At 44.8% G+C, this 22187-nt stretch overlaps 2 protein-coding genes and 1 long non-coding RNA gene across 14 annotated transcripts in view; 2 read left to right on the top strand and 1 right to left on the bottom strand.

Moving 5' to 3' along the window:
• The first annotated feature begins 27 nt into the window (after positions 1-27).
• Positions 28-13547, top strand: TMEM183A (transmembrane protein 183A). Of its 6 annotated transcripts, none has more exons than XM_053209498.1 (8): positions 28-249; positions 448-537; positions 1389-1556; positions 6136-6292; positions 7144-7324; positions 9777-9857; positions 11455-11602; positions 12841-13547. In XM_053209498.1, the coding sequence occupies exons 1-8, from the start codon at positions 141-143 to the stop codon at positions 12984-12986; spliced, it is 1080 nt and encodes a 359-aa protein (XP_053065473.1). In that variant the 5' UTR covers positions 28-140; the 3' UTR covers positions 12987-13547. The 6 variants fall into 6 exon arrangements, with proteins under 6 accessions (XP_053065473.1, XP_053065472.1, XP_026930544.1 ...); XM_053209497.1 differs by having other exon boundaries at positions 29-249; positions 6133-6292; XM_027074743.2 differs by having other exon boundaries at positions 31-249; positions 11447-11602.
• LOC128313077 (uncharacterized) lies at positions 13297-16391 on the bottom strand. The gene is made up of 3 exons (XR_008293243.1): positions 16322-16391; positions 15538-15613; positions 13297-13860 (listed from the first exon to the last, which is right to left on the bottom strand). It is a non-coding gene; the product is annotated as an uncharacterized LOC128313077 (long non-coding RNA).
• A 76-nt stretch (positions 16392-16467) lies between these two features.
• The window catches only part of PPFIA4 (PTPRF interacting protein alpha 4), a 51133-nt gene continuing 45413 nt past the window's right edge, over positions 16468-22187 (top strand). For all 7 annotated transcript variants that reach the window (XM_053209495.1, XM_027074733.2, XM_027074735.2 and 4 more), the window contains exon 1: positions 16468-16631. The gene's annotated coding sequence lies outside the window, so the exon portion shown is untranslated. The remainder of the gene's footprint in view (positions 16632-22187) is intronic.

The following is a 22187-nucleotide window of genomic DNA, read 5'->3' as shown; positions in this document are numbered from 1 at the left end:
CCGAATGGGGCGTCGACCGCCAACGCGACGCGGAGCCCTGGCCTAAGTCCTCGCGAGAGCGGCGGACTCCGGTGCGGGATGGCCGCTGAGCCGGGCGGAGCTGGCTCGCGGCTCCCGGAGCCGGCTCTCCGGCCCGAGGCATGGCCCGGGGTCCCGGCCCGCTAGGCCGGCCTCGCCCCGATACGGTCGCCATGCCCAAGAGAGGGAAGCGCCTCAAGTTCCGGGCCCACGACGCCTGCTCTGGACGAGGTGGGCGAGGGGGTGGGGGCGTTGAAAGGCTCATTGCTGGCGGCAGGGAGGGGGGCTGGACGGCGCCGGGGCGAGCGCTCGCTTGCCTGTAATGGGAGAGCGGCTGGGGCCGGGGACCTGCAGTGAGCAGGAGGTCTAGGCGGGGAGGACGCTGACGAGAGAAGGCCTCCTCCTTTGAGGGTTGATGCTGTATTTCAGTGACCGTGGCGGATTATGCCAACTCGGATCCGGCGGTCGTGAGGTCTGGACGGGTCAAGAAAGCCGTCGCCAATGCTGTTCAGCAGGAAGGTAGGCTGCCGACAAGTCTTTTCAGACTCAGGCCGTGAAGACAGAACTAGGTGTTTCATTTTCCTGGGATCCTGCCTCAGTGTTTTTCTTGGAATCCTTTGGGCATCTTCCCATAAACGTGTTTGCCGTCCTGAGTAGTCATTTATGTATTCGGAGGAGGGGAAAGGGAGGATTAGCCAAGAGCAGTAGCAGTTTCTGTAGCAGAAATATTTTATTTCTGTTTTTGCATCCAAAAAAAAATATATATATATCTTTGTGTACTTTTCTGTAATTTTCACTGCCTCCTTCTTGGTTATTCGTCTTTTTCCTGTGGTTCATATGTACTCTCAGTTATTCTGCAGTTTGCTTCTTTGTGTGATAACCTTGAGGTGTGCTTTTCCTTTTCTCATGCTTCTCTTACAAGCCTTTAACTCACAGGTCCCTGCGACTTGTGCTTTTACGGCACCCACTGACTCTAGCTTAGGAACAGGGTTAAATTGGATTCATTTTCTCTCATTGCTTCTCAGAATTTATGCAAACGAGAATAGCATTAACCTTTTGTTTTTTATCCTACAGGGTTTATAGTGGAAGAATAATAATGCACTCCCTTTTTCTTCAGGTCTGAAGTTGACACTTTTAAGGAGTCAATCTCTGCAACTTTGGAGTCAGATTTGCTTTCCAGTTTTTTTGTATTTAAATGCTAAAATTTCTTTCTTTTTGGTTCTCGGCTTTCTTCAGCAGGCTCTCTCACACTATTGCTCCCCCTCCCCCCTTTTTCTTTTCCTCTTGGATGCTGATATCCTGCCTAAGTCGTGTCATTTGTATTTCTGGATGGGACTCTGCCATCTCATTCTCCCCTTATTTTCTTCTAGTAAAATCTCTTTGTGGCTTGGAAGCCTCCCAGGTTCCTGCAGTGGAAGCTCTTTCTGGGGTTGGTGAGCCCTGTGACATCATTGACAGCAGTGATGAGATGGATGCTCAGGAGGAGAGCATCCATGAGAGAACCGTCTCCAGAAAAAAAAAGAGCAAGAGGCACAAAGGTATAGGGCTTGTTCGCTTTTGGTTTAGTCCTGTCTGTCATGATCACTTGAAGCTGTTCGCTTTCTCAGTAGCACAAGAGGTGAAGCCAGTGGAGAACCAGGGTTTGGATCTTAGTAGTGGGACAGGTTTAATATACTAGCGCTTTCTACTTTTGTCTACATTTGAGAGGAAAGGAGATTGGTAAGAGTCAGTAGGTTTCTGGAGTTGTAAATTCGACTGTACTAGCCATTCATTGAGAACATGTCATTGGTAGGTAAAAACCCATATGGTGACGTGAACACAAAAAGCCTTTGCATTTCGGGATTTCTGAACAGGTGAGGAAGCAAAGATGTGACCAAAAACGTTTTCCTAAATATGTGGATTGTATATAACCAGTTTCATTTCAGCTGAGGTTAGATATTACTACGGACTTTTAAGTGCTCTGCAGTTGTTAATGTCTGCTTATGTCTAATAGATACTGTGGGAAATAGAAAATTATGTGATTTTATACTTTAGTGCCAATAAAACTCACACAAATGAAACAAAGAAAAATAAACTAACAGTATATAATGTGCCAGACTGTCGTGCGGTGGTTTGCTCTAGACTTCATGAATCAGACTTTCCTGGGGTAGCACCCAGAATAGCTATTCTTAAAGCTAAAGTGGTTCCAGTGATCAGCTAGAGTTAGGGGAAGCTAATGTATAAATGATATGTGTATTTTTGGTGTCAGATGTGCCAGAACTTTGATCTGTACTTGAGAGTCAGATAACAGATATTTGTATTTATTAAAATATATTGGAACAATCAATAATTGGTGGACTGACATCGCTTTGCAATTATGCCAGTTATTGTCAGTGATACCACTGTTTTCCAGAAGGCCAAAGTTAATACTGACATTCTTCACATTTCTTTGTTCCTTAATTTTTTGCTTGAAATCCCTACTCATCATCACCATGCTTTTAGAGGTTTATCTTGCTTTGCTTTGTTTCTGGGCACACTCCAGAGAACAGCTTACAGACTTTTAAAATCTCTTTACTGACACAAAATTCGCTCCTTTAATGTGTACAATTCAATGGCTTTAGTATGTTTACAGAGTTGTGCAACCATGAACATGATCTGAGTTGAGAACATTTCTATCACCCCAAACCTCTTAGCATTATTCCTCATTTCCTCCTAATCCTCCTGGTCCCCCTAGCCTACCCCCAACCACTGATTTACCTTCTGTCTCTATAGATTTGCCTGTTCTGGACATTTCATATAAATGGAATCATACAATATGTGGTCTTTTGTGTCTAGCTGTTTTCATTTAGCATGTTTTCAAGTTCATCCATTTTGTAGGATATAACAGTACTTCAGTTTATTTGGCTATTTTTTAAAAAAACATTAAAAAAGTTTTTTTTTTTTTTTTTTTTTTTTTAGTGTTTATTTTTGAGAGAGACACACACAGAGTGTGAGCAGGGTAGGGGTAGAGAGAGAGGGAAACACAGAACCTGAGGCAGGCTCCAGGCTTTGAGCTGTTAGCACAGAGCCTGATGCGGGGCTTGAACCCATGGGATGCAAGATCATGACCTGAGCTGAAGTCGCGGATGCTTAACCAACTGAGCCACCCAGGTGCCCCTATTGGCTATTTTGAATAATGCTGCTGTGAATGCTCTTGTACAAGTTTTTGTACGGACGTATATTTTCATTTCTGTTGGGTAGGAGTGAAAGTGCTGAATCACATGGTAACTCTGGTTTAACTTTTTGAGTAATTGCCAGTGTGTTTTTTGTAGTTTCCATTTTATATTCCCACCAGTAATGTAAAGACTTCCAGTTTCTCTACATTCTCACCAACACTTGTTATTGTCTGACTTTTTAAATTAAAGCCATCTTAGTGGATGTCAGGTGTATGTCATGGCTTAGATTTGTGTTTCTCTGATGGCTAATGATGTTGAACATCTTTTCATGTGTGCTTATTGCCCATTTCTATGTCTTCTTTAGAGAAATGTCTACTCAAATCCTTTGCCCATTTAAAAAAAATTTTTTTTTAACATGTATTCATTTTTGAGAGACAGAGACAGAACGCAAGTGGGGGTGAGGCAGAGAGAAAGGGAGACACAGAATCCGAAGCAGGCTCCAGGCTCTGAGCTGTCATCACAGAGCGTGATGTGGGGCTCGAACTCACAGACCGTGAGATCATGACCTGAACCGAAGGTGGATGCTTAACCAACAGCCACCCAGGCACCCTATCCTTTGCTCATTTTTAAGTTGGGTTATCTTTTTATTACTGAGTTGTGAGAATTCTTTGTGTATTCAGGATACAGATACATAATTTGTGGCTTTCAGGTTTAACTATAATTCATCTTTTAGTTCTCTGCTCTCTCTGCTTTACTTTCCTTAGGTTCCTTCATTCTAGTCAGACTGGTCTTTTTTTTTTTTTTTTTTTTTTACCTTCTCTTTTTAGCTTCTTTTTAATGAAACAAATACAGAAGAAGAGAAAATAGTATAATGAGTCCCATATAGCTGTTACCCAGCATTAACACTTATCAACTTATGGCCATTTTTGTTTCAACCAGTACTCCCCCACCTCAACACACACACTGGATTATTCTGAAACAATTTCCGGGTATCCTGTTATTATCTGTAAATATTTTGGTAGTTCCCTCCAAAAGACAAATACTCTTTAACAACAACAACAAAATTAATCCTGTCTAAAAAGGTTAATAGTAATTTCTTAATAGTATCAGAATCTTGTTAGGCTTGGCTCTATATTGCTGTCACATGTGTTTTGTTTTTCTAGGTCTCTGGGCTTTATGTTTACTGTTTATTTCACTTGGAATACTTTTCTCTTAAGCTGTATCTATCAAAGTTCTTTATGTCCTTCATGGCTTATCTCCAAGAGGCTTTCTTTTACTGATTCCATTTCCTGCATCTTGAAATTTCTTAATAATGATGTTTCAAACACTGACAGTTCTTGAGTAGTTACCAAGTTTTGTCCCTAAAGATGAACATTTTTAAACAGCACTCTGCTTTGTAAAGCTCCTTATGGGACTCAGTGGGAGAAAGTCTGATAGTCCTTTTCATTCTTCTTCAGGGAGAGATTTAATGTGGGAGAAGGTGGGGCCCAAACATGGCACACTTAACCTTAAATGGTTACCAGAAATTATAAGGAAGAATTGCAACCAGAGAAGAGGATGTTGTTTTGGAGGCGTTGGTCCGTGTAACGAAGAATGTAATGCAACAACCTGATTGAGTCATATAGCTGCAGGAAGCTGTTAGCTAAAAAAGTAGAGGCAGCTTTGGGGAGGTAGTGTAGGGTCCTTTTGCCCAGGAAAGAGAAAGAAGAAAAGTTCTTTTTGGATAGTTGTGTGACTAGGTCTGAATTACAGGTTAGGGTTAGGGTTTGTCCAGGTGCAGATATCTTTATAGAGTGTGAGTTTTTGTTTGAACTTGAGACATCTGATGGACCTCAGAGTTAAGAGAATGAACCCTGATGAGGTCTGAAGGAGGAGGAGGTGGGGATACGTTGTCACAGGGCATCTTTGAATACTGAATGCTCCTGGCCAGGATCATAGGTCAAACTGGCAATGAAACGAGGAACTGGAAGGAAAGAAACATGTCTACAGGCATTTGTTGAGTGATGAAGATATGCTGTAACTTACCTGCTGTTTTATTTAGTTTGCACTTTGAGGCTTCATCATACCATTTTAAAATCAGTTTTTGTTTTTTGTTTTTTTTTTTTAGAATGACTGAATTGAAGAAAATGTTTAGTGGATGGGGACTGTGAGGGAAATCAAGGGCAGAATATTTTGTTTTGTTTTTTTAAGTAGGCTTCATGCCTAGTGTGGAGCCCAACATGAGGCCTGAACTCCTTACCCTGATATCAAGATCCGAGCTGAGATCAAGAATCTTTTTTTTTTTTTAATAACATTTTTTTAAAGTTTATTTTTGAGAGAGAGAGAGAGAACGAGAGAGAATGAGAGAGAGGACATGAGCAGGAGAGGGGCAGAGAGAGAGGGAGACAAAATCCGAAACAAGCTCTAGGCTGTCAGCACAGAGCCTGATGCGGGACTTGAACTTGGGAACTGTGAGATCATGACCTGAGCCGAAGTTGGATGCTCAACCGACTGAGCCACTCAGGCACCCCTGAGATCAAGAATCTGATTCTCAACCGACTGAGCCACCCAGAGGCAGAGTTCGTGGTGCAAAGCTAGAATTTGGAGTAAAACCTGGGTTCTGTTTACCTTAACCTAGTGCCAAGGTTGTGTCTTATTACTAATAAAATGGGCACAGTAATATTTTCCTTATTTCTGTTGAAGAATTATTGGAGTGGAATGGTATAATGTATGCAGAAGTACTTTGGCAAACTTCAAAATAGTGTTTGAATAGTTGTTAAATAAAAGTCTTTTAAGAATATGACCTAGTCACTTGGGCAACAGGAAGCAAAAGTTTCTAGCAGCTAGAATAAGCAGGACATGATGAGCCTGACAGGCTTTCTTGGACCTGTTTAAAACTGTTTTTTTAACAGTGCAAGCCCTGGGAGAATTGAAATGATTGGGGATCTTTAGGTATGTGTGTAATATAAGGTCAAAGGTTATATTCTCTTTTCTGTTTCAGAAGACCTGGACGGGGCTGGAGGAGAAGAGTATCCCATGGATATTTGGCTATTGCTGGCCTCCTATATCCGTCCTGAGGACATTGTGAATTTTTCCCTGATTTGTAAGAATGCCTGGACTGTCACTTGCACTGCTGCCTTTTGGACCAGGTTGTACCGAAGGTGCGGCCACAGAGAGCTCACTCTGTTGTCTTTGTAGCTGATTTCATTGCTGATTATGATTTGGAGCTACTCCCTGGCTGGTGACTGTTTTCACTTTCTCTGCTCCATGCCGGGCGTGAGCCTAGCTTTGGACTCCTTGAGCCCCTCTTTAATTTAAAATTGGTATTATTAATTCATCCAGGTAATTGTCTTCCCTATGGTTGCCCCCTCCCCCATCCAGTATCCACTTTCAACAAAAAGTCTTTCTTCGGGTCTCACAAAGAGTGGTCTTTGACTTTTCTTCATAAGTTTATTTTAACTAGAATTTTCAAAAGCTACAGATGTCTATCTGCTTACCTTTCTAACTGGGTTCATTGTTTCTTAGTTTGCTAATTATCATGAAGTATCGTAGAGTTTTTGTACTCATGTTGCCCTGTGTATAGTTGTAGAGGTGAGAGTGAGGAGCAAGTGAATGATATAATTAGTAAGACGGCTAGCTTTTGCTACCAGATGCAGAAATGTAACGAAGATTATAAACTCTCAGTAAGGATGTTATGGGGAGAGATGTGGAGGTGGAAGTATGTAGAGAACTCGTTGAGACATGAAACACATGAGTGGACTGTGGGATTACAAGATATATGTGAATTGGTTTTTGCATAGCAAAGAAGTAAAAATAGCTAAGAAATGAAGAAGTGGTGGTGGTGGTGGTGGTGGTGTGTGTACACGTGTGTGCATGGGAGAACACTGGGGACAAGCTAACTACTGGCCAGTAGAATCATACAGTTAGGTTCATATGGAGAGTAGGAATCCTAGGGGACCCAGAGCAGGAGAGATAGGTCACATATTGGTAGGAGTAATGTGTCATGTTTCAGGCACTACACGCTGGATGCCTCTCTGCCTTTGCGCCTGCGACCAGAGTCCATGGAGAAGCTGCGCTGTCTCCGGGCATGTGTGATCCGATCCCTGTACCATATGTATGAGCCATTTGCTGCTCGAATCTCCAAGAATCCAGCCATTCCAGAAAGCACTCCCAGCACATTAAAGAATTCCAAAGTAAGTGAGAATTATTGTTGGTGCCTAACTAGTGGACTCTTGTATGGTGGGCCTATTAATATGGCTTATCTCCAGCTTTCTTGATGGGGAGGGCTAGGGCTATAGGTTCCAGGCTGCTAGGGGACTAATGGAAGCTTTCAGGACTCAAGGGTTTCACTTCTCTAAGACATTCCTGCTCTGCTGGGCTGGCTTTTCTTACCTTTACCTTAAAGCTTTCTTGTGCTTCTAGCATATTCTTTATTCTCTTTACTTTATTCTCACGCATTGTACATTGGATCACTTTAGCTGGTTTTGATGGTTTGGGTTAGGAAGAGCACAACTCAGACGGTAGATGTAAACTGTAATTCTTACAAGGTGCTTTAAATCACGATGCAAAGATATAACACGAACACCTTAGTAATTTTCTTTTCTGAATGTGACCTTGATGTCTAGGCTTCTTGTTTCTTGTTGACCTCGTTAAAAGGTTTTGGTACAGACTTTAGCATATGCTAAGTGCCCACTGTTGCCAAGCTCTGGGCTAGGTCATTTCAGAGAGTATAAGGTACTCGCGCTTGTAGATTTTAGCTCTCAAATTCTTGCTGTGTCCTAGGCTATTTCTTATATCTTGGGATTTCCCCAGTAGTTTTTATTCATACATTGTATTCAAGTATCTGGCATTCTTCTGATTTGTAAATAGGTCTATTAGCCTTTGGTCCTTTCTCTCCTTTTCGCCATATTGAAATACCCAGCGAACCCACTTTTGCCGAGCTAGACCAGTACAACAGACACGATCACTTAGGCAAGTTGATGCCTCAGCCTGTTTCTCCTTCAACTAATACCATTGTCTACATTCTGTCTCTTATGAGTTGTGGGTAAATTTTATCACTCTGTTCCTACCCCAGCTCTGGTGTTCTATAGCACTTTCCGTTCTCTTCTATTTTGTTTCTGCGCTTTCGGTGTTCTGATTCTTCTCGCCTAGTTTAGCTCCAGTGTGATACTATTCTGCCTGCTACATGTTGGTTGAAAGGGTACTGTTGGTTTCAGGATTATCGAGGTTCCTTCCAGGATTGCAAACTGAGATGATCAGGGTTATGGGCTGAGCTCAATTTAATACCACACTCGCTGGTGGCTTTAGGGCAAGAGTAGAATGCGGGGCGAGTAGAATTTCACCCAGCAGCTGCTTCCGCTAGTAATATGAGTGGACGGTATATCATCTCACACTTGCAGTTTGCCTCCCCCAGAAACATTTGATAGTATCAGACCAAGTATGAGGAGGTGGGGATCATCCCAAACTACACATCATGCCAGGTGTGAGTCATTTGCTGGGAGTAGAGCAGCACTGGGCGAACTCCTCATGCCTGACACATCCTAGCGGCTCCAGTGCACAATGCAAGTGCTACTGCCTAAATCGAAAATACCTCTGGCTTCATAGTCTTATCACTTATATTAATTTTTTGAAAGTAGATTATAAAAAGCCAAGGTGGTGAAACCTAAGGTCTTATTCCAGATAGTAAGCCCAGGCCTCTTGGCTGCTTCTTTTGTGCCTTGTTGTTAGAGATCTCTTAAGAGGATGTGGGACCTGCAGTGGCAGGTGTCCCATGCATGGCCTTGCCACTTGTATAACCACAATCGCATGGCATTCAGGGAGTTGGCAGCATGCCTAAAGGAAGTTGTCCCACGTTCCTGGACTCCAGCTTTTCGTATTTGATTCTCCCTCTCTCTCTTTTCAATAGCATAGCTTGTATGGGACACTGGAGCCGTTGTGATGGCAGCAGAAGTGTCTGCCCCTTAAAGCCAAGCCCATTATTTTTGATGGAACAGCAGGACGTACAGGGCATGTCTGAAGGGCAGGACAGCTGGCACGGCGGACGACCCACCCCTTATCCCCTGGGAGGTACTTAACTTCTTGTGTTAACCCTAGCTGTAGCCTGACTTTCACTGAGGGGCTTACTTGAGACTGAATTCAGCCCAGCTCTGTAGTTTTCACATCGGCTGTCTGCTCCCAGAAGGTCCTGAGTGGCTTGCTCCTGTTACAGGACCGGCCATCTCTGCCTGCCTTATGGCTTTGTTATCATCTTGCCTGGTGGCTACTGGCTGCCCTTATATTTTCATATAGAGGAGTGGCTTGCTGAATCAGAGAATGTCTCAGTCTCTAGAGACCATGTTTCTGTCTTTAAAGATGAGAACAGTGGGGGCTGACCTCAACAGCATCTGAGGTTGACTTATATTGGTCCCTCTTCTCTTTACTGAATAACCCTGGGACTGTGTCTTTTCATGTTGCACCAGTGTCAAATTGGCGGGGAGGGGTCTCTATCTGTGCCAAAGTAAAATCTCAGCATTGGGACTGTGGCTGGCTTTAGAGCTGTCAAACAGGTTTTTGCTGGTTATTTTTTGTGACCTTATTTTGATTTTTTTCCTTTTGTGTCTTATATTTATTTATTTTTGGTTTACTTTATTTTTCTTTTTCTTACAGTGCTTACTTTTCTGGTGCAGAAAGATTGTTGGGAACAGACAGGAACCAATGTGGGAATTCAACTTTAAGTTCAAAAAACAGGTATGTAGTCGTATCTTCTTGTTGTTTTTCAGGCACTATGCTGTTCTAATAAATTTCACTAGGCATAAAATTGCCTTATTAAAATCAAATAGTACACATCAAAACTTACAGAAATGCCATGAGAAGAAAAGGAAGGAGGAATTACCCTATACGAAAGAGACCCCATGGTACAATAGTGTAATGCAAAGTGGGCACTGAATCGGGGAACAAAGAGCTATAAAAGACACATGGGGACAATTCGAGAAATTTGAGGATGCTGTGAATATGAGATGATAGGAAATTGTTGTTAATTTCTTAGGTATGACGGTGACACTCTGGTCATATGTGTCTTCATCCATGCTGAATAAGGTGGTGCATCAGTGCTGCTTTCAGATGCCTTTGCCCCTTCTGCCCCCAACGTGCGTGTGATTTGTATATGTGTGTATACATAACATGAGAGAGAGGTAGGAGGAGAGAAAATGGAATATCTAATGATAGAGGGTATACAGGAGTTTATTGCACTCTTTTATTACCTTTTCTGTATAGTTGAAGACTTTCTAAACATGGGAAAAAGGGGAAAACTTGTTATAACAATGTACTGGGGTTGTTTGCCTATCACTTTTTGTATTTCAAAGCAAATGTATTTGCAAACAACAGTGATTTGTATGGTGTTACACCTGAGGCCATGTGGGGAGGCCCTGAGGAAAGGGGCTGCCAAGAGGCTATGTATAAGAAGAGGAGATAGTATTCTACTCTGTCTCTGCCTTTTGCTTGGACTGTACCTGAGATCTTGCCCTCTGTGAGGGTCTGCTTTGCTTGTCTTTACTTCTTGTCCTCAGCAGGCTCATTTCTTCCTTCTGTCTCCCCTACTTAGTATCTTATGAGGAGATGCATTATAAATGCGATTAGTTATCCTGCACTTGATGGTAGGTGAGTTACAGATAGGTTTATAATGAAAGTAAATAATATTTTTCCATTTGATTTTTTTTTTTTTTTAAACGTGGTTTTAGGGACGAATTTTGGCTCTAATCATTTGATGTTAATAAGAGGTCCTCAATCTGTGATACCCATTAGATGTTGATAGAAGGTCCACCATGGGATCTTTCTGGGAAGGGGCTGCAGGGCAGTCTCAGCAGTGTTCCAGCTGAGACCGGAATTAACTGCAGAAAGGTGAATGCTGAGATTTCCTTTAGTTCTGAGACTCACGACTCTTTTATTTATGGTGACTGGAATTAGACAGCCACTCTGCTTCTGTCCCATTTGTGCAGCAGACGTTCTTTGGAGTCCAACAAGTCACAAGGAATTTGCGATCTTTCAAACATTGGAGAGCTTCTGATAGAGCTATAAGTTTCCATTTCTTGCCCGAAGGCCGGAAATCCCGCCTAAATGAAGCATATACCCATTGCCACATTGCTTATCCTAATGTGTTTCCTGTTCTTTCAAAAGGCAGGTTTTCCTTGATCTGTATAGAAACCAATATGTCTATAAAGAGAGGAGGTGACAGAAGGGGGATCTCATCCTTTTGTTGAGCCATAGGACTTTCACGGGTGGAGTCTTAGAGCCATGAACATTTCCTCTAAGCTATGAGAGTAATTCTCAGTTCTGTTCAGTCCCCTAGATTAAAGAGCAAGTGTATGGGAGGGTTGCAGCCTCCCATTCAGTACGAAGATGTTCATACCAACCCAGACCAGGACTGCTGCCTACTACAGGTCACTACCCTCAACTTCATCTTTATTCCAATTGTCATGGGAATGATATTTACCCTGGTAAGTGGGGACAACGTGTCATTCTTAGCTCTTTTACATACTCTCACTATACGGAGGGCTGGACAGAAATTTATAAATTTAATCATCGAGGAAGAAATCTTTGAAGAATAATTTTTTTTAAAAAAAATTCTGAAAGCAGAGTTATATATTAGGAACAGATTTATGGAGGAGTTAATCATATCTGAGAATATCTTATCTCATTTTTTTTTGTGTCTTTGTATAGTTATCATTAATATTGGAGAAACATCATCCTTTCAGGGATAATATGGAGGCTTATATATGAGCACTGTATGTCAGGACCTTGAGGCATGCTTGTGGTGTCATAAATGGAATACTAAAATGTAGGGTGACCACTCGGTCCCCTGTGTGATGGTGACTATTCAAGCCTTAGCCAAGAATTAGATTAGTAAACAACAAATATGTCTCTGGCCTATTTTCCAAGTTTTTAAAAATTTTGACTGGATTGGGAACTTGAGAGTTCATGCGATTTATCTTCGCTGTCCTTTAGGCTTATGTTCAGAGCTGCGTGGGGTTCCAACCTCCACACTGAAAATAGTTTTATTCTTTTTTTAATGGTAAAATAAATAATGCATACTTCATGGAAAGAACTTAACACATAAATACATTGAGAAAGGAAAGGTGACCTAGACGTTGACTGTCCTATAACTATTAACTTTTTGGGAGTTGTTCTTTATTGTGTCCATTATTATGTACATGCATACGTCCACTCTCTTAAATAATTTTGTATAATTGAGATTATATCATACATGCTGTGTTGGTTGTTAGGCACCTCTCCCCTCCCTCAAGGTTAAGTCACATTAATGACCTAGTTATATATTCAGATTCCCTGTACTTCATGCTCCTACAGTTCTGTACAGACCAACATATACATAAACATATTTAGAGATTGTGTGGTTTATTTTACCAAACATGTGATCAGATGTATGTTTCATGCATCTTGTTTGACTTGCTCAAAATATCTCATCAGGATGCCTTCAAGTCATTTCGTATAGCTCCCACCCAGTTTTTAAAAATTGACTTCAGTGGTAGTCTGTGTGTGTGTATCCTGATTTACTCAGCTATTTGAGAGGCTTTCTTTAGCAGAGTTTAAATATGAAGAAATTTCATTTTGTGGCCCAGCCAGTGTAAATTTTGTCTAGACTGTCTTATTTTCAGAGTAAGCCGTAGGAAAACAAGGTTGTTGGATTTGGGGACTGAATTTGCTTTTTCTCTGCTAGTTTACTATCAATGTGAGCACGGACATGCGGCATCATCGCGTGAGACTGGTGTTCCAGGACTCTCCTGTCCGTGGCGGCCGGAAACTGCGCAGCGAACAGGGCGTGCAAATCATCCTGGACCCAGTGCACAGCGTTCGACTCTTTGACTGGTGGCATCCTCAGTACCCATTCTCCCTGAGAGCATAGTTACTGCTTCTCGTCGCTGAGGGCAGCCCTGAGCTGGGCCAGTCCATTAGTAATCAGATTCCGGTTTGGAAGGGGCGTCCGGATTGTATATCTGGTCAGTAACGCACGTGCTCTTCCAGTTCCCCGGGCTCCTGGTAGGGGAAGGAGAAGGATTGAATCGAGAGGAAAAACAACTATGATTTATAAACATATTTTAATGTAAAAAATGTGCATTTGAAAGGAGAAACCTGGCCCCATTTTCTGTGTTAAACCCCATTTGGTGCTATTGAGTTTGTTGTTCTTTATTCTTTTATCCCAGCAAAAATGGAAGATCTTGCTCTAGGGAAAAATTAAACTCTTGAATCTCCAAACAAGGAAATTTCAGCCTTCCCTTGTGATCAGAGAGGAGCCTTAGAAGCCTAAAATTGTTGCTACTATTGCTTCCCATTAAGCTCCCCCTCAAATTCAAGTGAATATTTTCTCTTCTACCTTTACTCTCCTCCAGAAATAAAGCAGGTGACAGGGTTTTCAGAATCTTAGAAGATTGACTTGTGTATCTTTCTTTAAAAATCACTTTTGGATATTTGCATAAATATTTTTTTGCCAATTTGGATTTTTGCACGAGGCTTGATAGTGGTGGTGATGATGACTTTGTGCCCTTGGTACTATACTAGGAACTTTACACGATAACACTTAATTCTCATGATCCTGCAAGGTAGGTGATACTGGTCCCATTCTGTGGTTGAGAAAACTGAATCCATGACTTACCCAAGGCCATGCAGCCAATAAATGGTGGAGGATTCTGACCCAGGTCTTTTTGCTGTCCCACAGTTAAAAAGTTCCGTTTCATTCCCTCTGGTAGATGGTGGCAAAAGGGAGGAGGCAGATTGTACATAGATAAGAAAGTAAGAGGGTAAGTAAAAATTTGATTGTGGTATACCTTATCTGTAATCAGCCTAAAAGGTATATATGAAAGAGTCTTTGGAATATGTCTTGTCTTGTCTTTTCTTTTCTTTTCTTTTCTTTTCTTTTCTTTTCTTTTCTTTTCTTTTTTATTATTATTATTTTTTAATGTTTATTCATTTTTGAGAGACAGAGAGACAGAGCATGAGCGGGAAAGGGGCAGAGAGAGAGGGAGACACAGAATCCGAAGCAGGATCCAGGCTCTGAGCTGTCAGCACAGAGCCTGATGCGGGGCTCGAACTCACGGACTGTGAGATCGTGACCTGAGCCGAAGTCGGACGCTCAACCGACTGAGCCACCCAGGCGCCCCTGGAATATTTGTTTCTAAGTAAATTGCAAAACAGACCAAGAAAGGCAGAAGAATAATGATATTTTCATTGAATTGTTAGGCATTTATTATGCTGAAGGTCATTTAAACAAAAATGCATTCTGTGTTGAAACCAGCCTCCTGAACTATAAGCACTTCATGATCTGCCTCTGCCCTGGCCTGCCCTATGCTGCCTATCATTCTGTGTGCCTACAGGAGCCTGGCCTTACATCCCTGCAGAAATGCTAATGTCCTGTTAGAGGACTTGCTGTAGCTGGTGTACTCTGAGAAGAGGTTCGTGGGTGGGATTTTTGGCTTTATTTTGTCTTTCCTAACAAGATAACCTTGCTACTTGTCCTCCCTCCCCAGACCCCCAAATTAGCTGGTGTGAGCTGGATAGTAGCTGGATGGTGCCATGAGATTCAGATAATAGTCTCAAGCCATGTAAATCTTATGGGGGTAATTATTACCACAAACCAAACTGTTAAATTAGCGTGTGGTTTTTTTCCTTAACTATCCTCCCTAACCCCTACTATTTAAAGAATATTCTTAGGAAGCATCTGTTTAAGACTGCTGCTAATAGCTAAACCTTACCCCACACCGAGGGTGGTACTAAAAGCTGTTCACATGGAAAGTGAGCCTGGGTCAGTGAAAATCAGAATTTGAGTATGTGAATGATAAAAATAAACAACCCCCGCCCCCCTCCAAGGACAATAACACCTTGCATAGGTCTACAATCAAAAGTTGCTTTTTTGAGGCAGAAGGGAAGAAGCACAGAGCTCTGGTTCCCTGGACTAATGATGCCATGAAGCAGCAGGGAATTATTCTGATGGATCGTGTATACCCCATTTAGGAGGTACCTTTAAAAGGGGAGTGAAACTAATTTGGCTTAATAATTGTCTTCTGACTCAACTTTTAAGTTTTGGCATTAAACTTTGTGGTGATGATTGATACAATATTAGATACCTCCTCAGCTGTTTTCTTAGCATGATATTGACAAACACTTGGTTATGGTTTCAGCCTTCCTTCTGCACTGGCCAAGTTGCCTTTTCTAGGATGATTCATGTTTTAGTGAAAGGATGTGTGAAGTGTCCCAGGGATTTCCTTTCGAAGAACCCCAAGCCACCTGGAGAAGAGTTGGAACTTTCTGGACTACTTTTGTAAAAACTGCTTTGTAATTTTCACTTCTTAAAAGTATATCTCTTGATCTTGCTCTCAGGGTCAGACAAACAAAATTACACAAATTTAGCTGTGTTTCTCACCCCCATAATCAGAATTACTCAGATTTTCCTGTCTTCCACCAAAGATCTAAGGAAACTAAGCCACTTGGTGAATATACTGGGAGAAAGAAAAAAAAAAAAAAGAACGGTATTATGTGTCGTTCTGATTTCAACTACATACAGCATTAGTTGCAGAAGATCCGGAACATGTTGTGTGTAAATCTATAAATATGTACACATTGCATGTATATAAAAATTCTTCACACTTGTAGCGGTGCGCACTGGGTATCCTAAAGAATTGAGTAGGCACTGTGATGAGACTTCACAAACCAGATGGGAAAGATGCAATTAATAGCCACACGGGACAGGGTATGGAGCAATTCAGGAAAATAGAGAGATTTAAGTAAAACGTGTCAGTCAGGAATCTGGCATGGAGACTGTCTTCATACTATGTGTATGTAACAGACATTTCATATTCTAGTAACAGTGTTAGCACGGACGGGTGCCTGAATTCAGGCTAGCGATACAGTTCATTGAAGTATCGCAACTGTATTCGGAAATGTATTCGGATTTCAAGGTTCCCCACTTAGGAAATAGATGCAACCAAAAGAAAAGTAATAAAGTGGTATGAGAGCAGGTGTGAAAGGTGACAAACCATTGGCAACCACTCAAAGGCCAGGACAGGCCAATTTAGGGAGCTGGTGGTTGGATTAGGAATAAGGGCAGAGTACAAGTGGAGGGGCAGGACGTGTGCTCCTGGGAAGGAGGCAGGGGACTGCTGGACCCTGACACTTCAGTGGTGTTGGGTAAAACCCTGATTCTCCACCTCCTCAGAAGGGCTCTCCGGGCCAAGCCAAGATGGCGCGCAGTAGCATAGCGGCTCTCGTCACGTGCTGGGGCAGGGGCGTGGCCTCGGGGGAGCCGGCCAGGCCCCGCCTTTCGGGGTGGGGCCAGGGGCCTTTAGGGGAGGGAGGGGCGGGGCCTAGAGGCGAGGCGCTTAGGCGCTGGCGGAGGCTGCAGCTACCTCCGCGCTCGCTCCGCTCCCGCTCCCTAGGACGTGTCTGGCTCCCCCGAGTCGGGGGCGGCTCCCTTCCGCCTCGGAGCTGAGCTGCCTGGCTCTCGACGACTGCAGGCAGGTGAGCGCCCAGAACCCAGGCTGGGAAAAGGATGCCTCTTCTTCCCACCTCCAGCTCCCCTCCAGTTTGGGGAGGGGTCTCTGTCTAGCGCGCCTTGGAAAACAGCCCCGTTTTACTCCGGATGTGTCGTCCCCGGCTGGCATAGATATTGCTCTCTCCGCCGCCCCTCACCGGCTTTATAGTGCCCTGTGTCCTTGGGGGTGAGAATGGGGGGCGATGCCTGGTTTGCGGGAGGGCGTGGAGTTCTCCCTCATCTCCACCATCCTCGGAGGAGGGGGGCTGAGTTGGCAAGTCTCCCGGTGGGAGCTAGATGGACTGCGCCCCCATTTCCCATCCAGGAGAGTCAGAGAAAAAGCACCTCTTAGCTCTTGGGCCGGCTCCGCTGCTTTGGGCACAGGAGGTACTGAGGTCTTCGAGCTTGCCGGGGGTCTTAATCCTTTCCGCGTTGCTCCTAGCACCCCTTCTTAATATCGCTAGCTCTCCGTTCCTTGAACTGCCAGTCTCAGGCTGTGCCAGAAATGCCCCCATCTCCGCAGTGCCGGGGCTGGGATGGAAGGAGCGGCCAACCCGAGGTCTGGTGGGGGTGGGGGTGAGAGTGGGCGCAACCGGAAAAGAGGGCTGGAATAGATTCCTGAACTGGGAGGATGGGAGTGGGGAGTTGACTTTGAACCACGCAGTAGGAGTGTTTTCCAGTATAGATCCTGCAGGTTTTGATGGTCGGTGAGAAGAGAGAGGTCAGGTTGGAGGACTTGGAAATGTGGTGTGGGTGGTTTTCTTTGAGAAGGAGGAGGGATCCAGGACAAGGTGCCACTAGGAGCTGATGTCACCTTTGAGGAGAGGTCTGCTGGCAGTATCCATTTAGAGGGGTATGTTTGTTGGGACTGCTATTCTGCTGTTCTATGTGGTGAGCGAGTGGTTAAGGAGGAGGCTTTGCTTAGTTAGCATGGAGATCCCCTCCTGGTGGGAGCTGAACAGGCCCCTCCAGTAGCCAGGTTTCAGGGACTTCCCTGTCTTTCCAGAGCTGTTGGAACTGATACCTAGTACTTTTGTTCAACACCCAGCAAACATTTATTTGGTACCTACTGTGTGCCAAGCACGATGCTATGTGCTGGGTCTTTTGAAGGCAATTTACGGCAATGGAGCAGCTGAAAGGTACACACTCTGTTCACAACTCCCCCGCTCCCATTTTATTGCACTGCTGTTGGATTAGGAAAAAGCAGAGCCCTGTCTACATGCTTTCAAACAGCTGTCTGAACTGGATTCCAACTCATCCACCCACTACCACTATTAACTGGACAGGTAGTCCCAAGAGAACCTGCCTTAGCAAAAGGGACAGTTTGAACGATTTTTCTTGGCTATTTTCTAGGACTTTGTCCTGAGGCCCGAGGAGGCTGCCTGAGATAAATAGCATCTCAAAATAATGAGATGATGAATCGCACAATGATTATTAGAGGCCAAGAATGCACGAGACACTCGCCACAGTGGGAGATGCCCTCTTGTGGAAGATAGAAGAGTGTGGGGAAGGGGGTGTGAGAAATCTCATTTAGTGGTACCTGGGCGTGTGCCGATGAGCATGTCATGATGTCAGAACCGTGGAGTATATGAGGTCTGGCAGTTGGGTGATAAGGAGGGATTGGAGGGGCAGGGTAGGGCAGGCAACCAGGCTCCTAGGTCTCTTCTCTGAGTTGACTGCTGGAATCTTAGAGTTGCCAAGAGTTGTCAGGGATGTCAGTGGATCTTTCAGAGCCTATGAGGCTAGCAGGGTGCGAGCTGGGGAGGGGAGGAGGAGTCAAATTTGAAGGCTCGGTAGGGCCAGGGAGCCGGAGACCAAGGGGGCTTTAGGATATGGAGACACTAGCTGAGGCCTTTTTATGCCGGGGGGACTCTCCCCTGGGGCCTTAGGCCCTTGGATGGGTTGCTGTAGGAGCAAAGGTGTGGCTTCTGATTGGCATGGGGTTGTGCGTGGCATGTGTGTCCTGGAGAGGAGGTGGTAAGGAGCAGAGAGGACCACAAGAGTAAAAGCTGCCTCAGAGTCTAGGTCCCAGGTATGGAATCAGGAGGAATGGAGGGGAGGTCACAGAGAGGGGTGGTGTGTATTGCAGCCACATGAAGTCACCATCTGTCCCCCCTCTGGCCTGCTAGCTCACTGACCTATAATTAGCTCTGGAGGGCATACGGTGCTGGCTCACAGGAGCGTGGCACTGTGGATGGCTAGTGGGGTAAAAAGTACTCTGATGGACCGTGGTGCTTGGCCAAATCTGAGAGGGGCAGCTTCTAGGGGACCCTCAGTCTTTGCTGTGCAGAGAGGGGCCTGTGGGAACTGAGAATGCCATGGGGCAGGGCCGGTGGGGGGAAGTAGCCGTGGGAGAAGGAGCTCTGAGCTTGGATGGTGTGAAACTCCAGGGCTGGGCGGGGCTTGAGGACTGCCCTCTTCTCCTTGGCAATGGCTCTCCAATCCCACAGGAAACATTGCTGCCCAGTGCATTGCTCTGGTCTCCGAGAGCCTTGGGTCCTACAGACCCCTCTCCCGTCAGGTGTCTTCTGTTCCGCCAGGCGAGGCCAGCTCCAGCACGGAACAGCTTCTTGCCTGTCGGGCTGAGAGGCCTTGGCTAGGGCTGCTTCATTCTGAGAGAGCTGGAGGAGAAACTGCCACTGGTTAATTCAATTGGACATACTCCCAAGTGGTGCTCGGGGCTGACCCCAAGGCTGTGTCAGAGACGGGTTGTTTGGTCATGTGCTACTCTCTGTTGCTTTCGAGCCATTTCTTGTATACGGTAGTCCCCCTTGTTGCAGGGGGACCCACGACATTCCAGCACCCTCCGTGGATGCCTGAAATCGCGGATAGTACCAAATCCTATGTATGGTGTATTTTTTTCTTAATGCTACACACCTATGATAGTTTAATCTATAAGTTAGGCACAGTGAGAGATCGGCAACAATAACTGGTAATAAAATAGAGCAATTGTAACAACAGACTGTAATGAAAGTTACATGTGAATGTGGTCTCTCTCCCTAAACATCTTACTGAACTCACCTTTGTTCTTGTGACGACGTGAAATGACAAAGGGCCACAAGATGAGATGAAGCGAGATGAATGACGTAGGCACTGTGATGTCGCCTTAGGCTGCTGTTGACCTTCTGATGATGCATCAGAAGGAGGATCCTCTGTGGTTGACCACAGGTAGCTGAGATCCCAGAAAATGAGACTGTGGATCGACGAAGGGGCAGGGGGGAACCACTCTATCTGTGTCCTCTCAAGTAGACTGTGAACTTCTTGAGGGTTGACGGCATATCTCACACGCCTTTTGAATCTATAACAACGCTTAAAATCCGGTATTGGATTCATGGAAATCAGCTCAATATGTAGTTGTTGGATTGAATCAAAGAGGTCTGTCTTCTGATTCCCTGGGTTCAAAGAAGCAGGGCTGCCTTGCAACTAGAAATATTTAACCTAGAGCAGAGAAGCCCCTAGGGACCCCGTACAGTGTGGTCTTACATCTCAGTGGGAGAATTAGATTCTATAGGCAGTAGGTAAAGTGAAAATCCCCAGATCTCCCATGAAGCATGGTGTATGGGTTTAGGTCTCTAATGCTGAACAGTAGCGTTACTGTAGATCAACATATACATTATGTTAATAGTATTCATGGTATATTAATTGTATAATATGTGCAGTGATTTTTAAGAGAGTATGTACAGTATAATTTTGTGGTTAGGTGTCAGATGAAGTAGCTGCTTTGCATTAGAGGCTTTTATTGCATATTTTGCTTGGCCAATAGAGTTGAAGTCTCGTAACTAAAATATGTGGCTGATGTGACTTCATGGCCACTGTCTTCAGATGGATGACTGTCATTTCAGAGGGGAGACAGGTTTGCATTTGGTGCAAGGAAAAGTTTCCTTAGGACAACGAGGGCTACCTCATTTAGCGGTGAGCTCCCATTCCCGAAGGATCATCAAATGAAGACTGAGCTGTCAGGGATGTGTAGAAGGAACTCCCACCTTGTGTGGGAGGTTGGCCTACGTGACCTCGGAGAACCCTTCCAAGTAGGAATGTGCAGTTCTAGGTAAGGGACAGGGTAGGGTGGGCAGTGGATGGCAGGGGTCCTTGGCACATGCCACAGAAGAGGACTCTCCTTTGGCTTGGAGGAGGATGCTGAGAGTGGAAGGCTTGGGGGGTGGGGGCCAGGCTAGGACCTCGGCCTGGGCTGTTTTATGAGGAACGACGTTCTGGGAGATCCAGGGGGTGTCCACCGCCATCTCTGATGCACCTGGAGCCCTGGGCCTGGGAGACCTGCAGGGCAGCTCTGATGGGTAGCAGTATAGAAGGGTGGGCTGGACCCAGTTCCTTGAACTCCGCTCACACGAGACTAACTGTGGAGCACCCCCAAAATGTTTGGCTTTTGTTTGGGGCAGAGTGCCTGGAACAAATGGAGTTTTCATTCTTTCACTATCATCCCCATCCCTCCCTCTTCTCCCTCTCACACGGGTTCAAGGCCATGCGTGCCCTTCGTGCACTTACAGTCTGTCATGACCAGCGATGTATGCTTTCATGATCAGACACACACACCCATGCATAGGCTCTTGTGGTGCCCGCATGCTCTTAGGAGCACACATGATTTCTTGACTCCTAGATGCCCGGGCTTATATAACCACACACACCTTCACTCCCATGACTATACCCACACTCACAACACATTGTGATGATCAGACTCATAGTCATGTGTGTCATGAGCCCTTGGCGTATGACCACACACAATCTGTCTCACCATTACACATACCTATGCACTGTCTCACGCACGTGCTCTCAGAGAGGACCCTGTCCTCACGACCGTGCTCTTACATGTGGGCACTCTCTCATGGCCATACATACACAGCACACGTTCTCATGACTGTTACACAGCATTGCACAGATACACGGGTCCCCACACACGTCCTCTGTCTCATAACCTCTCACACCCTTTTGTGCCCGCGCACACACGCGCACTTTAGGATGCAGTTCTGAGTGCTCTGGGCCTTTCGTGCCCTGGTGCCTGACAGCACTTCCATCTTGTGTCCCTGATCCCCCCCGGGAAGTTCTGTTTTCTGCGGTGTGACAGCTCCCTTATCTGATGGGCTGATCTACCAATGCAGAGGCTTCTGAGCATTTTTTTTTTTTTCAACACCAGAAGAACCCTATGTGTCCTACAGGGACCCTAGTTCTGAGAGATTTCTTATTCCCCAGATATGCCACACTTTGTTTCTTCTTCTGCAAACCTTATTTAAGGACATCTGTGAGTGTTAAACACTGGCTCTGCTTAGCAAAACTTGGCCCGGGTTACCGAACCTGATGATGGAAGTTCAGCCAAAGCCACGTATGTGCTGTGTGCAGTGGCCCAGCCTTACGTTTTGCTTTATGCGAGCCTATGATCTGTGAGACGTTCAGAATGTGGGAAAGAGTCGGTGGGCCCCCAGTGCCACCTGGGTAGCCTTCTCAGCTTTACGGCTGTGTGCCATTGACGTGCTGACTCTCTGAGGGAACATGTGTTTATTTTGGCAGGGGTCTCCTGTAGACAGTGCTTA

Source organism: Acinonyx jubatus, chromosome E4 (genome assembly GCF_027475565.1).
Source record: "Acinonyx jubatus isolate Ajub_Pintada_27869175 chromosome E4, VMU_Ajub_asm_v1.0, whole genome shotgun sequence".
Classification (NCBI taxonomy): Eukaryota; Metazoa; Chordata; class Mammalia; order Carnivora; family Felidae; genus Acinonyx; species Acinonyx jubatus.
The sequence above is the reverse complement of the archived record's forward strand: the minus strand, read 5'-3'. Positions and strand labels throughout refer to the sequence as shown.

Excerpts from the sequence above, each read along its gene's own strand:
- TMEM183A (XM_027074742.2), top strand. The coding sequence starts at position 141 with ATGGCCCGGGGTCCCGGCCCGCTAGGCCGGCCTCGCCCCGATACGGTC. Across the intron at positions 538-1,388 it reads CAATGCTGTTCAGCAGGAAG|TAAAATCTCTTTGTGGCTTG; the intron begins GTAGGCTGCCGA and ends ATTTTCTTCTAG. Across the intron at positions 1,557-6,132 it reads AAAGAGCAAGAGGCACAAAG|AAGACCTGGACGGGGCTGGA; the intron begins GTATAGGGCTTG and ends TTTCTGTTTCAG.